This window comes from Eleutherodactylus coqui, chromosome 11, assembly GCF_035609145.1.
Source record: "Eleutherodactylus coqui strain aEleCoq1 chromosome 11, aEleCoq1.hap1, whole genome shotgun sequence".
In the NCBI taxonomy this organism is placed as follows: Eukaryota; Metazoa; Chordata; class Amphibia; order Anura; family Eleutherodactylidae; genus Eleutherodactylus; species Eleutherodactylus coqui.
In genome coordinates, this window is record NC_089847.1 from 122,635,364 (window position 1) to 122,652,743 (window position 17,380).

Sequence of the window (17,380 nt, forward strand, 5' to 3'; positions counted from 1 at the left end):
GGTCCCAGCAATTGGACCCCACTGATCTAAAAGTTATTTCCATCCTGTGAATAGGGATGACTTTTAATTCTGGCATAATCTCCTTGCCCCACCAATATAATTTTGGAGTGTTTGAGAAAACTAGAGCAACCAGTCTGCAGTCACTGGAAGAACCAAAAACCTACATTCAGACGTGATAGCCCTTGAGTTTATATTGTACCCTCCCTCTCATATAGTTTCAAATATAGATCCGCGCCACCACACATATAGTTTCTTTTTTCTTTTATACGGAGATGAGGCGGCGGCACGGGGCAGTAGACGGAGATGAGGCGGCGGCACGGGGCAGTAGACGGAGATGAGGCGGCGGCACGGGGCAGTAGACGGAGATGAGGCGGCGGCACGGGGCAGTAGACGGAGATGAGGCGGCGGCACGGGGCAGTAGACGGAGATGAGGCGGCGGCACGGGGCAGTAGACGGAGATGAGGCGGCGGCACGGGGCAGTAGACGGAGATGAGGCGGCGGCACGGGGCAGTAGACGGAGATGAGGCGGCGGCACGGGGCAGTAGACGGAGATGAGGCGGCGGCACGGGGCAGTAGACGGAGATGAGGCGGCGGCACGGGGCAGTAGACGGAGATGAGGCGGCGGCACGGGGCAGTAGACGGAGATGAGGCGGCGGCACGGCGCAGTAGACGGAGATGAGGCGGCGGCACGGCGCAGTAGACGGAGATGAGGCGGCGGCACGGCGCAGTAGACGGAGATGAGGCGGCGGCACGGCGCAGTAGACGGAGATGAGGCGGCGGCACGGCGCAGTAGACGGAGATGAGGCGGAGGGGTAGTGCAGTACTGTGGAAAGTTTTATGGATGAGACTGAGGACTATAAATTAGATAGTGGATGGCAACCAGTGCGCGGTCTGTCTGGTAATCTTTGCGACTGTGTTGCAATTCCAAAATACTGCCTATGAGAAGAGTGGCGCGTTTTTGGCAGAAAGCACATTTTTTAAATTCATATACATTTTATTAGTCTCCTTTTTTGTTATTTTTGCTGCTTTGCTTTCGTTCCTCGTGTGACACACTTTTACACTAAACTGCAGGCGAGTCCGTACACATAATAAAACATTGCTTACAAGTACTAGGTCTTTGATCCACCGCAATATGAGGGCATCTGTATCCTGCCCTGTGGTGCCATATACCCTTCTGTCTTGTAAATGCTGCCTATTGTGAAACTCTTAATGCCAGGAGTCGGCACCAGCTTGCTTGGAGCAGTAGGATGGGTCCGTAACGGGCTGTTAATCTTTATGACGCATCCTGGCATGTCTTGTCTCTTCCTGTCTTCCTTTAGGGGGTTATGCTGTAGCTCCATGTTGGACGACTGTTTACCAGATTCTCCCATGATTTACCCAACCCTGCGCAACGTGTGTGATGGCCCTTCCTTATTGTATCAGTTTTAGGACATTTATAGGGTCATGGCCGTTAAGTATTCTGCTTTGTAATTGCTAAACAAATATATAGAGGGTTAATAATGTCATATAGATTGCAGGACAGACAGAACATCTAGACACCTGGTTGATGGCACACACGGCTTATCACCAGTGAGCAGCGTTGTGATCCGTCATCCTCTATTCTGTTCTGGAAGAAGTTGCAATTTTGGCACAAATTATGTTTTATTGTGCAAAAATTGCAAGTTTGACTTTTACTCCAGCCTTGTCTAATTTTTTTTAAGTGGGTGGTGCTTAGCGACGGGGTGGGGCCTCCACAATCCATCATTTTTACTATGATTTATACCGCACATCTGGATTGTAGTTGGCGTGGATTTCTTCATTTGGCATATGGTTGGCCTGAGATGTGCTGAATATGTTGGTGCTGCTTCCAATGGTGGGGCTACATATTAAGACTGGCGTAGGAAGTACCGATCATAATAAATCGGGACCTAAATCTTTGCACTCTCACTAGATTTAAACTAGATATGTTAAAGAATTCGAGGTTATCCTAACTTGTAAAAGTGATAACTAATCCTGAGGATGGGTTTATCTTATCGGTGGGGGTTCGCCGCTCGGGATCCACACCGATCAGATGATTTCTGGTGGCGCTGACAGCGCCCTAGTTTGTATGGCAGGCTCTGCTCCTACAGAATTAAAGTGCCTGCAGTGTTGACCGCATTAACCGCCGCGCCAGGAAATCGTCTGCTTCCCGACAATTGTGCATTGATGTCTTATGCTGAGGATAGGTCATCAATACATGAAATGCCTATAGTCTCACATAACTCCTTTTGAGGTGCTGAAAAACCCCTTTAACAAACAAAACAAAAAGCACTTGAAAAAAAAAACTAAACAGCTGGCCAAGACCTAAAACAACAAAAGAAGCAATGCTCTCCTCTCTTCACCCCTAACACACAGCGTGTGTAAAGGTACCTTAAAGGGGTTATCAATATCACATTGTTGGGGGTCCTGCCAGTCAATTGTTGGGTGGGCCACAGTGATTTTATGAGTGCTGTGGCCTTTTTAGTATATATCAGGCACAGCACTGTCCATTGCCTAGTGGCTATACCTGGTATTGCAGCTCAGTCCCGTTTACTTTTATTCAACAAGAGTGCCGGTAGTTGGAACCCCACCAATTATATTTTGATCATCTGTTCTTTAATGGTCTTGATGCAAAACCTTGGTGTATAACAATATACGCTTATATTTTAGTATGCTTAAAAAATGTTCTTCCCAGCTCTTACTTTGCCAGCGAAACATGGGACCCCTCCACCCTCAGACTCGACTGTCTCTCCCTTCGCATGCAATTTCCACAGGGCCACTGGTAAACCCTGGAGGCTGTAAATTAAAACCACTTTGATAGTCAGCCCGTCAGGGGCCCCCCTCTCCTTGAAACTTTGTAACTCAAGAGGCTTACAGCATGAGGTCAGCATCCCTGAAGGTATAATGCTTGGCAAACCGGGATTTCAGCAAAGGAATTCTGGGAAAAGACAGATGATTTTTTTTGGAACTCTGGTTACAATGTAACGTTCAAACCCTCTGATCCTAAAGAAAAACATGATTTAGTTTCTTCTCTGCGGCAGCAGCGGTTAGATAGGAACTGGTTCAGCACATGATGTCATGTACAGTCTCCGAGAGTGTCAGTCTCCCCGGCCCCGCGACCTCCGCCGTAACATCTACAAGATGATGATCACCCAGTGCGGAACAATCTAACCGATAAGAAAATAAACACAGGACGTATACATTTCATCCCCTCTATACCATCTCATCATGCCTTAATGTTATCGCACCAGATTTAAAGCAAAACAGCACCCCTTACCTTATTACACAATTTTACCAAACAGTCCTATTATCATCAATGATGCAGAAAATCACCCATGGAAAATGAAATGCTGTAGAAATAAAAGTTTTCCTGCATACCATTATTTTGTTCATTTTAGGATGTATAGCAGAGCAAACTTCAGATTGAGCATATTTCTGAGCTCATTGTCACCCCCTGCTGAGCAATGCAAATTGTATGAAGGGTGGGGGGAGGAAAGTGACAACTGCTCTCAGCACATTTCTGGCTTACAAAACAAGGTTGCACAAATTCGGCTTTTAAGGTTATAAACAAACAGGAATTTGCACCACCATCACTGACATTTATAATACAAACTCTCCCACAGACAAGAATAGAATTACTATACCGCCCCTATATATGCAAGAATGTAATACTGCCTCCTATGTACAAGAATATAACTTCTATAATACTGCCTCCCATGTACAAGAATATAACTACTATAATACTGCTCCTATGTACAAGAATATAACTACTATAATACTGCCCCCTATGTACAAGAATATAACTACTATTATACTGCTCCTATGTACAAGAATATAACTACTATAATACTGCCCCCTATGTACAAAAATATAACTACTATAATACTGCCCCCCTATGTACAAGAATATAACTATTATAATACTGCTCCTATGTACAAGAATATAACTACTATAATACTGCCCCTATATACAAGAATATAACTACTATAATACTGCCCCTATGTACAAGAATATAACTTCTATAATACTGCTCCTATGTACAAGAATATAACTACTATAATACTGCTATGTACAAGAATATAACTACTATAATACTGCCCTCTATGTACAAGAATATAACTACTATAATACTGCCCCTATGTACAAGAATATAACTACTATAATACAGCTCCTATGTACAAGAATATAACTACTATAATACTGCCCCTATATACAAGAATATAACTACTATAATACTGCCCCCTATATACAAGAATATAACTACTATAATACTGCCCCCTATGTACAAGAATATAACTACTATAATACTGCCCCCTATATACAAGAATATAACTACTATAATACTGCCTCCATGTACAAGAATATAACTGCTATAATACTGCCCCCTATGTACAAGAATATAACTACTATAATACTGCCCCCTACGTACAAGAATATAACTGCTATAATACTGCTCCCTATGTACAAGAATATAACTACTATAATACTGCCCCCTATATACAAGAATATAACTACTATAATACTGCCTCCATGTACAAGAATATAACTGCTATAATACTGCCCCCTATGTACAAGAATATAACTACTATAATACTGCCCCCTACGTACAAGAATATAACTGCTATAATACTGCTCCCTATGTAAAAGAATATAACTACTATAATACTGCCCCCTACGTACAAGAATATAACTACTATAATACTTCCCCCTATGTACAAGAATATAACTACTATAATACTGCCCCCTATGTACAAGAATATAACTACTATAATACTGCCCCCTACGTACAAGAATATAACTACTATAATACTGCCCCCTATATACAAGAATATAACTACTATAATACTGCCTCCATGTACAAGAATATAACTAGTATAATACTGCTCCCTATGTACAAGAATATAACTACTATAATACTGCCTCCATGTACAAGAATATAACTACTATAATACTGCCTCCATGTACAAGAATATAACTACTATAATACTGCCTCCATGTACAAGAATATAACTACTATAATACTGCCTCCATGTACAAGAATATAACTACTATAATACTGCCCCTATGTACAAGAATATAACTACTATAATACTGCCCCTATGTACAAGAATATAACTACTATAATACTGCCCCTATGTACAAGAATATAACTACTATAATACTGCCCCTATGTACAAGAATATAACTACTATAATACTGCCCCCTATGTACAAGAATATAACTACTATAATACTGCCTCCTATGTACAAGAATATAACTACTATAATACTGCCCCTATGTACAAGAATATAACTATTATAATACTGCCCCCTATGTACAAGAATATAACTACTATAATACTGCCTCCTATGTACAAGAATATAACTACTATAATACTGCCCCCTGTGTACAAGAATATAACTACTATAATACTGCCCCTATGTACAAGAATATAACTACTATAATACTGCCCCTATGTACAAGAATATAACTTCTATAATACTGCTCCTATGTACAAGAATATAACTACTATAATACTGCCCCTATGTACAAGAATATAACTATTATAATACTGCCCCTATGTACAAGAATATAACTACTATAATACTGCCTCCTATGTACAAGAATATAACTACTATAATACTGCCTCCTATGTACAAGAATATAACTACTATAATACTGCCTCCTATGTACAAGAATATAACTACTATAATACTGCCCCCTATGTACAAGAATATAACTACTATAATACTGCTCCTATGTACAAGAATATAACTAGTATAATACTGCCCCCTATGTACAAGAATATAACTACTATAATACTGCCCCTATGTACAAGAATATAACTACTATAATACTGTCCCCCTATGTACAAGAATATAACTACTATAATACTACCTCCTATGTACAAGAATATAACTACTATAATACTGCCTCCTATGTACAAGAATATAACTACTATAATACTGCCTCCTATGTACAAGAATATAACTACTATAATACTGCCTCCTATGTACAAGAATATAACTACTATAATACTGCCTCCTATGTACAAGAATATAACTACTATAATACTGCCCCCTATGTACAAGAATATAACGACTATAATACTGCCCCCTACGTACAAGAATATAACTGCTATAATACTGCTCCCTATGTAAAAGAATATAACTACTATAATACTGCCCCCTACGTACAAGAATATAACTACTATAATACTTCCCCCTATGTACAAGAATATAACTACTATAATACTGCCCCCTATGTACAAGAATATAACTACTATAATACTGCCCCCTACGTACAAGAATATAACTACTATAATACTGCCCCCTATGTACAAGAATATAACTACTATAATACTGCCTCCATGTACAAGAATATAACTAGTATAATACTGCTCCCTATGTACAAGAATATAACTACTATAATACTGCCTCCATGTACAAGAATATAACTACTATAATACTGCCTCCATGTACAAGAATATAACTACTATAATACTGCCTCCATGTACAAGAATATAACTACTATAATACTGCCTCCATGTACAAGAATATAACTACTATAATACTGCCCCTATGTACAAGAATATAACTACTATAATACTGCCCCTATGTACAAGAATATAACTACTATAATACTGCCCCTATGTACAAGAATATAACTACTATAATACTGCCCCTATGTACAAGAATATAACTTCTATAATACTGCTATGTACAAGAATATAACTACTATAATACTGCTATGTACAAGAATATAACTACTATAATACTGCCCTCTATGTACAAGAATATAACTACTATAATACTGCCCCTATGTACAAGAATATAACTACTATAATACAGCTCCTATGTACAAGAATATAACTACTATAATACTGCCCCTATATACAAGAATATAACTACTATAATACTGCCCCCTATATACAAGAATATAACTACTATAATACTGCCCCCTATGTACAAGAATATAACTACTATAATACTGCCCCCTATATACAAGAATATAACTACTATAATACTGCCTCCATGTACAAGAATATAACTGCTATAATACTGCCCCCTATGTACAAGAATATAACTACTATAATACTGCCCCCTACGTACAAGAATATAACTGCTATAATACTGCTCCCTATGTACAAGAATATAACTACTATAATACTGCCCCCTATATACAAGAATATAACTACTATAATACTGCCTCCATGTACAAGAATATAACTGCTATAATACTGCCCCCTATGTACAAGAATATAACTACTATAATACTGCCCCCTACGTACAAGAATATAACTGCTATAATACTGCTCCCTATGTAAAAGAATATAACTACTATAATACTGCCCCCTACGTACAAGAATATAACTACTATAATACTTCCCCCTATGTACAAGAATATAACAACTATAATACTGCCCCCTATGTACAAGAATATAACTACTATAATACTGCCTCCATGTACAAGAATATAACTACTATAATACTGCCTCCATGTACAAGAATATAACTACTATAATACTGCCTCCATGTACAAGAATATAACTACTATAATACTGCCTCCATGTACAAGAATATAACTACTATAATACTGCCTCCATGTACAAGAATATAACTACTATAATACTGCCTCCATGTACAAGAATATAACTACTATAATACTGCCCCTATGTACAAGAATATAACTACTATAATACTGCCCCTATGTACAAGAATATAACTACTATAATACTGCCCCTATGTACAAGAATATAACTACTATAATACTGCCCCTATGTACAAGAATATAACTACTATAATACTGCCCCCTATGTACAAGAATATAACTACTATAATACTGCCTCCTATGTACAAGAATATAACTACTATAATACTGCCCCTATGTACAAGAATATAACTATTATAATACTGCCCCCTATGTACAAGAATATAACTACTATAATACTGCCTCCTATGTACAAGAATATAACTACTATAATACTGCCCCCTGTGTACAAGAATATAACTACTATAATACTGCCCCTATGTACAAGAATATAACTACTATAATACTGCCCCTATGTACAAGAATATAACTTCTATAATACTGCTCCTATGTACAAGAATATAACTACTATAATACTGCCCCTATGTACAAGAATATAACTATTATAATACTGCCCCTATGTACAAGAATATAACTACTATAATACTGCCTCCTATGTACAAGAATATAACTACTATAATACTGCCTCCTATGTACAAGAATATAACTACTATAATACTGCCTCCTATGTACAAGAATATAACTACTATAATACTGCCCCCTATGTACAAGAATATAACTACTATAATACTGCTCCTATGTACAAGAATATAACTAGTATAATACTGCCCCCTATGTACAAGAATATAACTACTATAATACTGCCCCTATGTACAAGAATATAACTACTATAATACTGTCCCCCTATGTACAAGAATATAACTACTATAATACTACCTCCTATGTACAAGAATATAACTACTATAATACTGCCCCCTATGTACAAGAATATAACTACTATAATACTGCTCCTATGTACAAGAATATAACTAGTATAATACTGCCCCCTATGTACAAGAATATAACTAGTATAATACTGCCCCCTATGTACAAGAATATAACTACTATAATACTGCCCCCTATGTACAAGAATATAACTACTATAATACTGCTCCTATGTACAAGAATATAACTAGTATAATACTGCCCCCTATGTACAACCATGTATAACTTAAATAATTTAATTTCCAGGCTCGTTGGTTCTGGGAAGCCTATTTCAGATCCATGAAGGCCATTGCTTTGAGTACACTGCAGATCATCAATGACAGAATCTACCCATATGCCGCGAGGTCCTATGAAGAGTGGAACGACCCTCTCTCTGTGGTAAGATTTCTAACGCTTATCCTTACAGAGATGTTTTGGGGTTGCTTTATGTAATGGAGATGACATCATGATGCCTCTGTTTTAGGGCACTTCAACATGGAACAATTATCTATCAGATTCTCGCTGGATCGCATCAATCTGTATGATGATCATTCTTGTAAATGCTGCCAGCGACCGAAAGATGAACAATAATTCATGGGCTCATCGCGGCTCATTCGCTTTGTGTAGGCATAAAAATCAAATGGCAAATGGTCTGTGTAAGCAGGCAGTCCTCTATCTGTGTATGCAGGCGGGTTAGAGCGATCTCCGTCCTGCTCTGCCTCCATTCACTGAGTGATCCTTATGCCATGAGTGAATACACAGAAAGTATTATCGCTAGGACCACTAGGGGGCACTTTAGCATCCAATAATTGTCCTCTGTAAAAGCTGTGGGGTATAATGCAGGATGCAATTCAGGATCAGTACAGGATAAGTAATGTATGTACACAGTGACTCCACCAGCAGAATAGTGAGTACAGCTCTGGAGTATAATACAGGATGTAACTCAGGATCAGTACAGGATAAGTAATGTATGTACACAGTGACTCCACCAGCAGAATAGTGAGTGCAGCTCTGCAGTATAATACAGGATGTAACTCGGGATCAGTACAGGATAAGTAATGTATGTACACAGTGACTCCACCAGCAGAATAGTGAGTGCAGCTCTGCAGTATAATACAGGATGTAACTCAGGATCAGTACAGGATAAGTAATGTATGTACACAGTGACTCCACCAGCAGAATAGTGAATGCAGCTTAATCTTCAGTGTTTCTATTTCGGGGTGCTTTACATTTTTGGCTCCCTGAAAGCTTGTTCGTCTTGAGTGGGTAGAAACTAAAGCCCAACATACATTTCTTGATTCCTTTTTTATCCTAAATATGCAAACATCTGATTCACTTAGAGAGAGGCTAAACCACCTTATTTGCTTCTTATTATATGGATGCCCCTTCTTCCTGCCTACTAATGGCACATATGAGTTTTTATCTGTGGAGGTCAGCTGTGCTGCTACCTCAGTATTTTCGGGTCTTTGATAAGATGCTTGAATGTAAAGGGATCTGCCCTGATGACTGTTTCCCCTTTAGTGTAGAGGATGTGCTACAAGGCGGTGCTAAAGAAACTTATATGAAGATGTTTGCTCAGATTCTGAATAGCCTTTGGCAGTGGAATTATTATGTCTCCGATCCGCACCAAGAATCCCGACTCCTATTGCTGTTTATAATATTCGTCTCTTTAAGGAAAGGTTCAGTATCTCTTAACGCAGCCCTGACACCTCCTGTGTATTTACCCGGCTGTATACACGGCTCTCCTATATTCCTTTGCAGACAGGATTAAATAACGGACTCACATCTTTATTCTATGGTTTTGTCACTTATGTCTTATTTTTTGTGAGCCGGCACAACTCACCTCCCTACAGACTTGGTTTGTCATCTTACACATCCCATAATGAGGAATTCTATTCTGCCATTCACATGCTTGGCAAGCTGCTCTCAATCCCTGCAGTATTATTCCACCGGCCAGGAGATTGATGAGTTAAATCACATGATAATACCTATTACTCTGGCTGTTAAATGGCAGCCCCAATGCAAATTACTGCGTGTGGTATAAAGTGTAGAGGTATGTTCACACGATGGGGATTTGCTCTTTAGATCCAGCACAGAGAATATTTGTTATTCTGCTGCAAAATGGCAAGCAGATCCATATCCTTATTATACTGTAATTCAGTGGAGCAAGTACACATATTTTTAGCTTGAAATGAACAGTGCCTCACACGTTGCCACAGGTATTCTTACTATAGAATATACTGAAAACATGACCTGTGGAGGTCCATGAGGACTGGACATTGGAAAACACTGGTGTAGATTATAAAATTTGCAACATGTCCACTAATCCGGACAAGTTTATTTATGAAGTCTGTGAGGTATAAAATATTGCAGACAGAAAATTGTACCCCCTAGGTACAAGACTACACTATAATACTGCCCCTTATGTGTAAGAATAGAACTACTATAATACTGCCTCCTATGTACAAGAATATACTATAATACTGCCCCCCATGTACAAAAATATACTATAATACTGCCCCTTATGTACAAGCATATAACTACTATAATACTGCCTCCTATGTACAAGAATATAACTACTATAATACAGCTCCCTATGTACAAGAATATAACTACTATAATAGTGCCCCCTATGTACAAGAATATAACTGCCATAATACTGCCCTCTATGTACAAGAATAGAACTACTATAATACTGCTCATATGTAGAAGAATAGAACTACTATAATACTGCCCTATGTACAAGAATATACTATAATACTGCCCCTTATGTACAAGCATATAACTACTATAATACTGCCTCCTATGTACAAGAATATAACTACTATAATACAGCCCCCTATGTACAAGAATATAACTACTATAATAGTGCCCCCTATGTACAAGAATATAACTGCCATAATACTGCCCTCTATGTACAAGAATAGAACTACTATAATACTGCCCCCTATGTACAAGACTATAACTACTATAATACTGCCTCCTATGTACAAGAATATAACTACTATAATACAGCCTCCTATGTACAAGACTATAACTACTATAATACTGCCTCCTATGTACAAGAATATAACTACTATAATACAGCCTCCTATGTACAAGACTATAACTACCATAATACTGCCTCCTATGTACAAGAATATAACTACTATAATACTGCCCCCTATGTACAAGAATATAACTACTATAATACAGCCCCCTATGTACAAGAATATAACTACTATAATACTGCTCCTATGTACAAGAATATAACCACTATAATACTGCTCCTATGTACAAGAATATAACTACTGTAATACTGCCCCCTATGTACAAGAATATAACTACTATAATGCTGCCCCCTATGTACAAGAATATAACCACTATAATACTGCCACCTATATACAAGAATATAACTACTATAATACTGCCCCTATGTACAAGAATATAACTACTATAATACTGCCCCCTATGTACAAGAATATAACTACTATAATACTGCCCCTATGTACAAGAATATAACTACTATAATGCTGCTCCTATGTACAAGAATATAATTACTATAATACTGACCCCTATGTTCCAGAAAATAACTACTATAATGCTGCTCCTATGTACAAGAATATAACTACTATAATGCTGCCCCTATGTACAAGAATATAACTACTATAATACGGCTCCTATTACAAGAATATAACTACTATAATAATGCCCCCTATGTACAAGAATATAACTACTATAATACTGCCCCCTATGTACAAGAATATAACTACTATAATACTGCCCCCTATGTACAAGAATATAACTACTATAATACTGCCTCCTATGTACAAGAATATAACTACTATAATACTGCACCATATGTACAAGAATATAACTACTATAATACTGCTCCTATGTACAAGAATATAACTACTATAATACTGCCCCCTATGTACAAGAATAAAACCATTATAATACTGCTCCTATGTACAAGAATAGAACTACTATAATACTGCTCCTATGTACAAGAATAGAACTACTATAATACTGCCCCTTATGTACAAGCATATAACTACTATAATACTGCCTCCTATGTACAAGAATATAACTACTATAATACTGCCTCCTATGTACAAGAATATAACTACTATAATACTGCCTCCTATGTACAAGAATATAACTACTATAATACTGCCCCCTATGTACAAGAATATAACTACTATAATACTGCCTCCTATGTACAAGAATATAACTACTATAATAATGCCCCCTATGTACAAGAATATAACTACTATAATACTGCCCCTATGTACAAGAATATAACTACTATAATACTGCTCATATGTGCAAGAATATAACTACTATAATACTGCTCATATGTACAAGAATATAACTACTATAATACTGCCCTATGTACAAGAATATACTATAATACTGCCCCTTATGTACAAGCATATAACTACTATAATACTGCCGCCTATGTACAAGAATATAACTACTATAATACAGCCCCCTATGTACAAGAATATAACTGCCATAATACTGCCCTCTATGTACAAGAATAGAACTACTATAATACTGCCCCCTATGTGCAAGAATATAACTACTATAATACAGCCTCCTATGTACAAGAATATAACTACCATAATACTGCCTCCTATGGACAAGAATATAACTACTATAATACTGCCCCCTATGTACAAGAATATAACTACTATAATACAGCCCCCTATGTACAAGAATATAACCACTATAATACTGCTCCTATGTACAAGAATATAACTACTGTAATATGCCCCCTATGTACAAGAATATAACTACTATAATGCTGCCCCCTATGTACAAGACTATAACTACTATAATACTGCCTCCTATGTACAAGAATATAACTACTATAATACAGCCTCCTATGTACAAGACTATAACTACTATAATACTGCCTCCTATGTACAAGAATATAACTACTATAATACAGCCTCCTATGTACAAGACTATAACTACCATAATACTGCCTCCTATGTACAAGAATATAACTACTATAATACTGCCCCCTATGTACAAGAATATAACTACTATAATACAGCCCCCTATGTACAAGAATATAACTACCTTAATACTGCTCCTATGTACAAGAATATAACCACTATAATACTGCTCCTATGTACAAGAATATAACTACTGCAATACTGCCCCCTATGTACAAGAATATAACTACTATAATGCTGCCCCCTATGTACAAGAATATAACTACTATAATGCTGCCCCCTATGTACAAGAATATAACTACTATAATACTGCCACCTATGTACAAGAATATAACTACTATAATACTGCCCCTATGTACAAGAATATAACTACTATAATACTGCCCCCTATGTACAAGAATATAACTACTATAATACTGCCCCCTATGTACAAGAATATAACTACTATAATACTGCTCCCTATGTACAAGAATATTACTACTATAATACTGCCCCCTATGTACAAGAATATAACTACTATAATACTGCTCCTATGTACAAGAATATAACTACTATAATACTGCCCCTATGTACAAGAATATAACTACTATAATACTGCCCCCTATGTACAAGAATATAACTACTATAATACTGCTCCTATGTACAAGAATATAATTACTATAATACTGACCCCTATGTTCAAGAAAATAACTACTATAATGCTGCCCCCTATATACAAGAATATAACTACTATAATACTGCCCCTATGTACAAGAATATAACTACTATAATACTGCTCCTATGTACAAGAATATAACTACTATAATACTGACCCCTATGTTCCAGAAAATAACTACTATAATGCTGCTCCTATGTACAAGAATATAACTACTATAATGCTGCTCCTATGTACAAGAATATAACTACTATAATACGGCTCCTATTACAAGAATATAACTACTATAATACTGCCCCCTATGTACAAGAATTAAACCATTATAATACTGCTCCTATGTACAAGAATAGAACTACTATAATACTGCTCCTATGTACAAGAATAGAACTACTATAATACTGCCCCAATGTACAAGAATATACCTACTATAATACTGCCTCCTATATACAAGAATATAACTATTATAATACTGCCTCCTATGTACAAGAATATAACTATTATAATACTGCCTCCTATGTACAAGAATATAACTATTATAATACTGCCCCCTATGTACAAGAATATAACTACTATAATACTGCCTCCTATGTACAAGAATATAACTACTATAATACTGCTCCTTATGTACAAGAATATAACTACTATAATACTGCCCCCTATATACAAGAATATAACTACTATAATACTGCCCCCTATATACAAGAATATAACTACTATAATACTGCCCCCTATATACAAGAATATAACTACTATAATACTGCCCCCTATATATAAGAATATAACTACTATAATACTGCCCTCTGTATACAAGAATATAACTACTATAATACTGCCTCCTATATACAAGAATATAACTACTATAATACTGCCTCCTATGTACAAGAATATAACTACTATAATACTGCCCTATGTACAAGAATATAACTACTATAATACTGCCTCCTATGTACAAGAATATAACTACTATAATACTGCCTCCTATGTACAAGAATATAACTATAATACTGCCCCCTATGTACAAGAATATAACTACTATAATACAGCCCCCTATGTACAAGAATATAACTACTATAATACTGCCCCCTATGTACAAGAATATAACTACTATAATACTGCCCCCTATGTACAAGAATATAACTACTATAATACTGCCCCCTATGTACAAGAATATAATTACTATAATACTGCCCCCTATGTACAAGAATATAACTACTATAATACTGCTCACTATGTACAAGAATATAACTACTATAATACTGCCCCCTATGTATGACCTATTATATCCATATGTGGCCCAAAACCAGGATAGGCCAAAGTAAAATGTTTGCCCATGGAGGGGTTAATCTGGCTGCGCTCGTGCCCTTTAACCAGCGCAGGGTGAGAATCATACTGACATTCTTTCTCAGAGTTTGCTGTGGAAATACATTGTGCATAATTGGAGAAAAAAACTAGAATAAATCAAGACTTTCCTTTTTCTAAGGTCTGGTAATTCGTAATTGAAACCACATTCGCGGTTGAGGGGTTGGTATTTATGAAGAAGACGAGGAAAAAACATGAAAATACCAAGAGAAGCTAAAATGAGCTGTGCGCTGCCTTCGTCATGACAGTGTAGTCACAGGGCAGCGCTGAGGAATGAATAAAGGGCAGCGGTGGCGCTTTTATCAACTGAATGTAAACGCCGGACCCCCGCCCTGGTTGATGGAGATGTGCGCTTTGTTGAATTCGATGGGAGCTGTGCCTGCAATACCAACCTGGGCCACTGCAGTACTGAGAGCACTATCTGCTTCCAGCTCTCTCCGCACTGATGGCATACCAGGCGCGATCAGATGATCAGTGGGAATCCCAAGTGGTGGATTCCTGCCGATCAACTATTGATGAGCACTTTTGAGGATACGTTGTCAATAGTAATAGTCCCGGACAACCCCGTTAGGTGGTTGCCCAATTAAAGGGCTGGTAATTTGTATGAATCGTTTGCCCCTCTGTATTTTAAACCCTCTTAGCTAATTGGCAGTGATGAAAAGTGGGTCACGTGGCTTTTTTGCATGCCTATAAGAACCAGGCAGAGCCCACTTCTTAATTTGCTTAATTTGTGTTCGGCAGTGGCTCGGTTTGGTCTTGCAGCTCCTGAGGTCAAGTCATTAGTAGTTTTCACTTGGAAAACTCCTTAAAGTTGGGCTATTACTTTTTTATTATCTGCACGTTGTATCTGTGTTTCCTCCATTACTGTGTCCATCTCTTTTCCTCTCACTCAACTTGACCAGCATCACCAAGGGTAGTCCTTAAAGGGGTGTTCTTGGACTTTTATTAAATCCTCATGGTAGGTCATCAATAGGTAATCTGCATGGGGTCCTTCGCTTGGGAGCCCTGCCGGTCAGCTGATTGTCATTAGTAGTTAGGGTCGGAAGTTTATACATGACTTCACTCCCATTGAAATCAATCTGAGCGATGCCACCTATTACATTTCTGGCTCCTCTTTGCTGACAGAGGCTGTGTAATAGGAGGCATTGCTTCCATTGATTTCAATGGGAATGAAGTATACACTTCAGCGTTAACCACCCATGATGATGTCCGGCCAGCTGAGCAGTGGTGATCCAGAGCGGAAGACCTCTGCTGATCAACTATGCACATGATCTATCCTGTGGGTAGTTCATTAATAATAAAAGTCCCACAATACCCCCTTAAAATCTACTGATAGAATCCAACATGGCTGAATGTCAGTGGGTGCCTTGCAGCCGTTATAGATAACTGGACTGAACAGCAGTCCTAAATAAATGAGCTCACCTAAAATTTGATTCACCCCTGAGGAACAGGCCCATGTTCTATCTGTAGTCTTTATTATGAAAAAAAACTACCATTGTGTGTATACAGCTCCCATGCAGAGCTATGATCCTGCATCTGATTCTGCAGTCATTCCCTCTGTCCTCCTCCTGAGATCCTACTGAGAATAGAGTCAGATAAAAGAGAGTGGCGGGGCGACTGGCGGATCGCAGAAGAGTGTGGCGGGGTGGAATACAGAAGAGAGTAGCTGGGCGACTAGCGGATCACGTAAGAGAGTGGCGGGGCGACTGGCGGATCGCAAAAGAGAGTGGCGGGGCGACTGGAGGATCACGAAAGAGAGTGGCGGGGCGACTGGCGGATCGCGAAAGAGAGTGGCGGGGCGACTGGCGGATCGCGAAAGAGAGTGGCGGGGCGACTGGCGGATCGCGAAAGAGAGTGGCGGGGCGACTGGCGGATCGCGAAAGAGAGTGGCGGGGCGACTGGCGGATCGCGAAAGAGAGTGGCGGGGCGA

The 17,380-nt window shown here is 38.1% G+C and overlaps 1 protein-coding gene across 2 annotated transcripts in view; it reads left to right on the forward strand.

Annotated features, from left to right (window-relative positions):
* Nucleotides 1-17,380, forward strand: part of EXT2 (exostosin glycosyltransferase 2) — a 93,762-nt gene that overhangs the window by 35,398 nt on the left and 40,984 nt on the right. For both annotated transcript variants that reach the window (XM_066583468.1, XM_066583467.1), the window contains exon 8: nucleotides 8,758-8,889. In XM_066583468.1, the coding sequence (XP_066439565.1) occupies nucleotides 8,758-8,889 (132 nt within the window). The remainder of the gene's footprint in view (nucleotides 1-8,757; nucleotides 8,890-17,380) is intronic.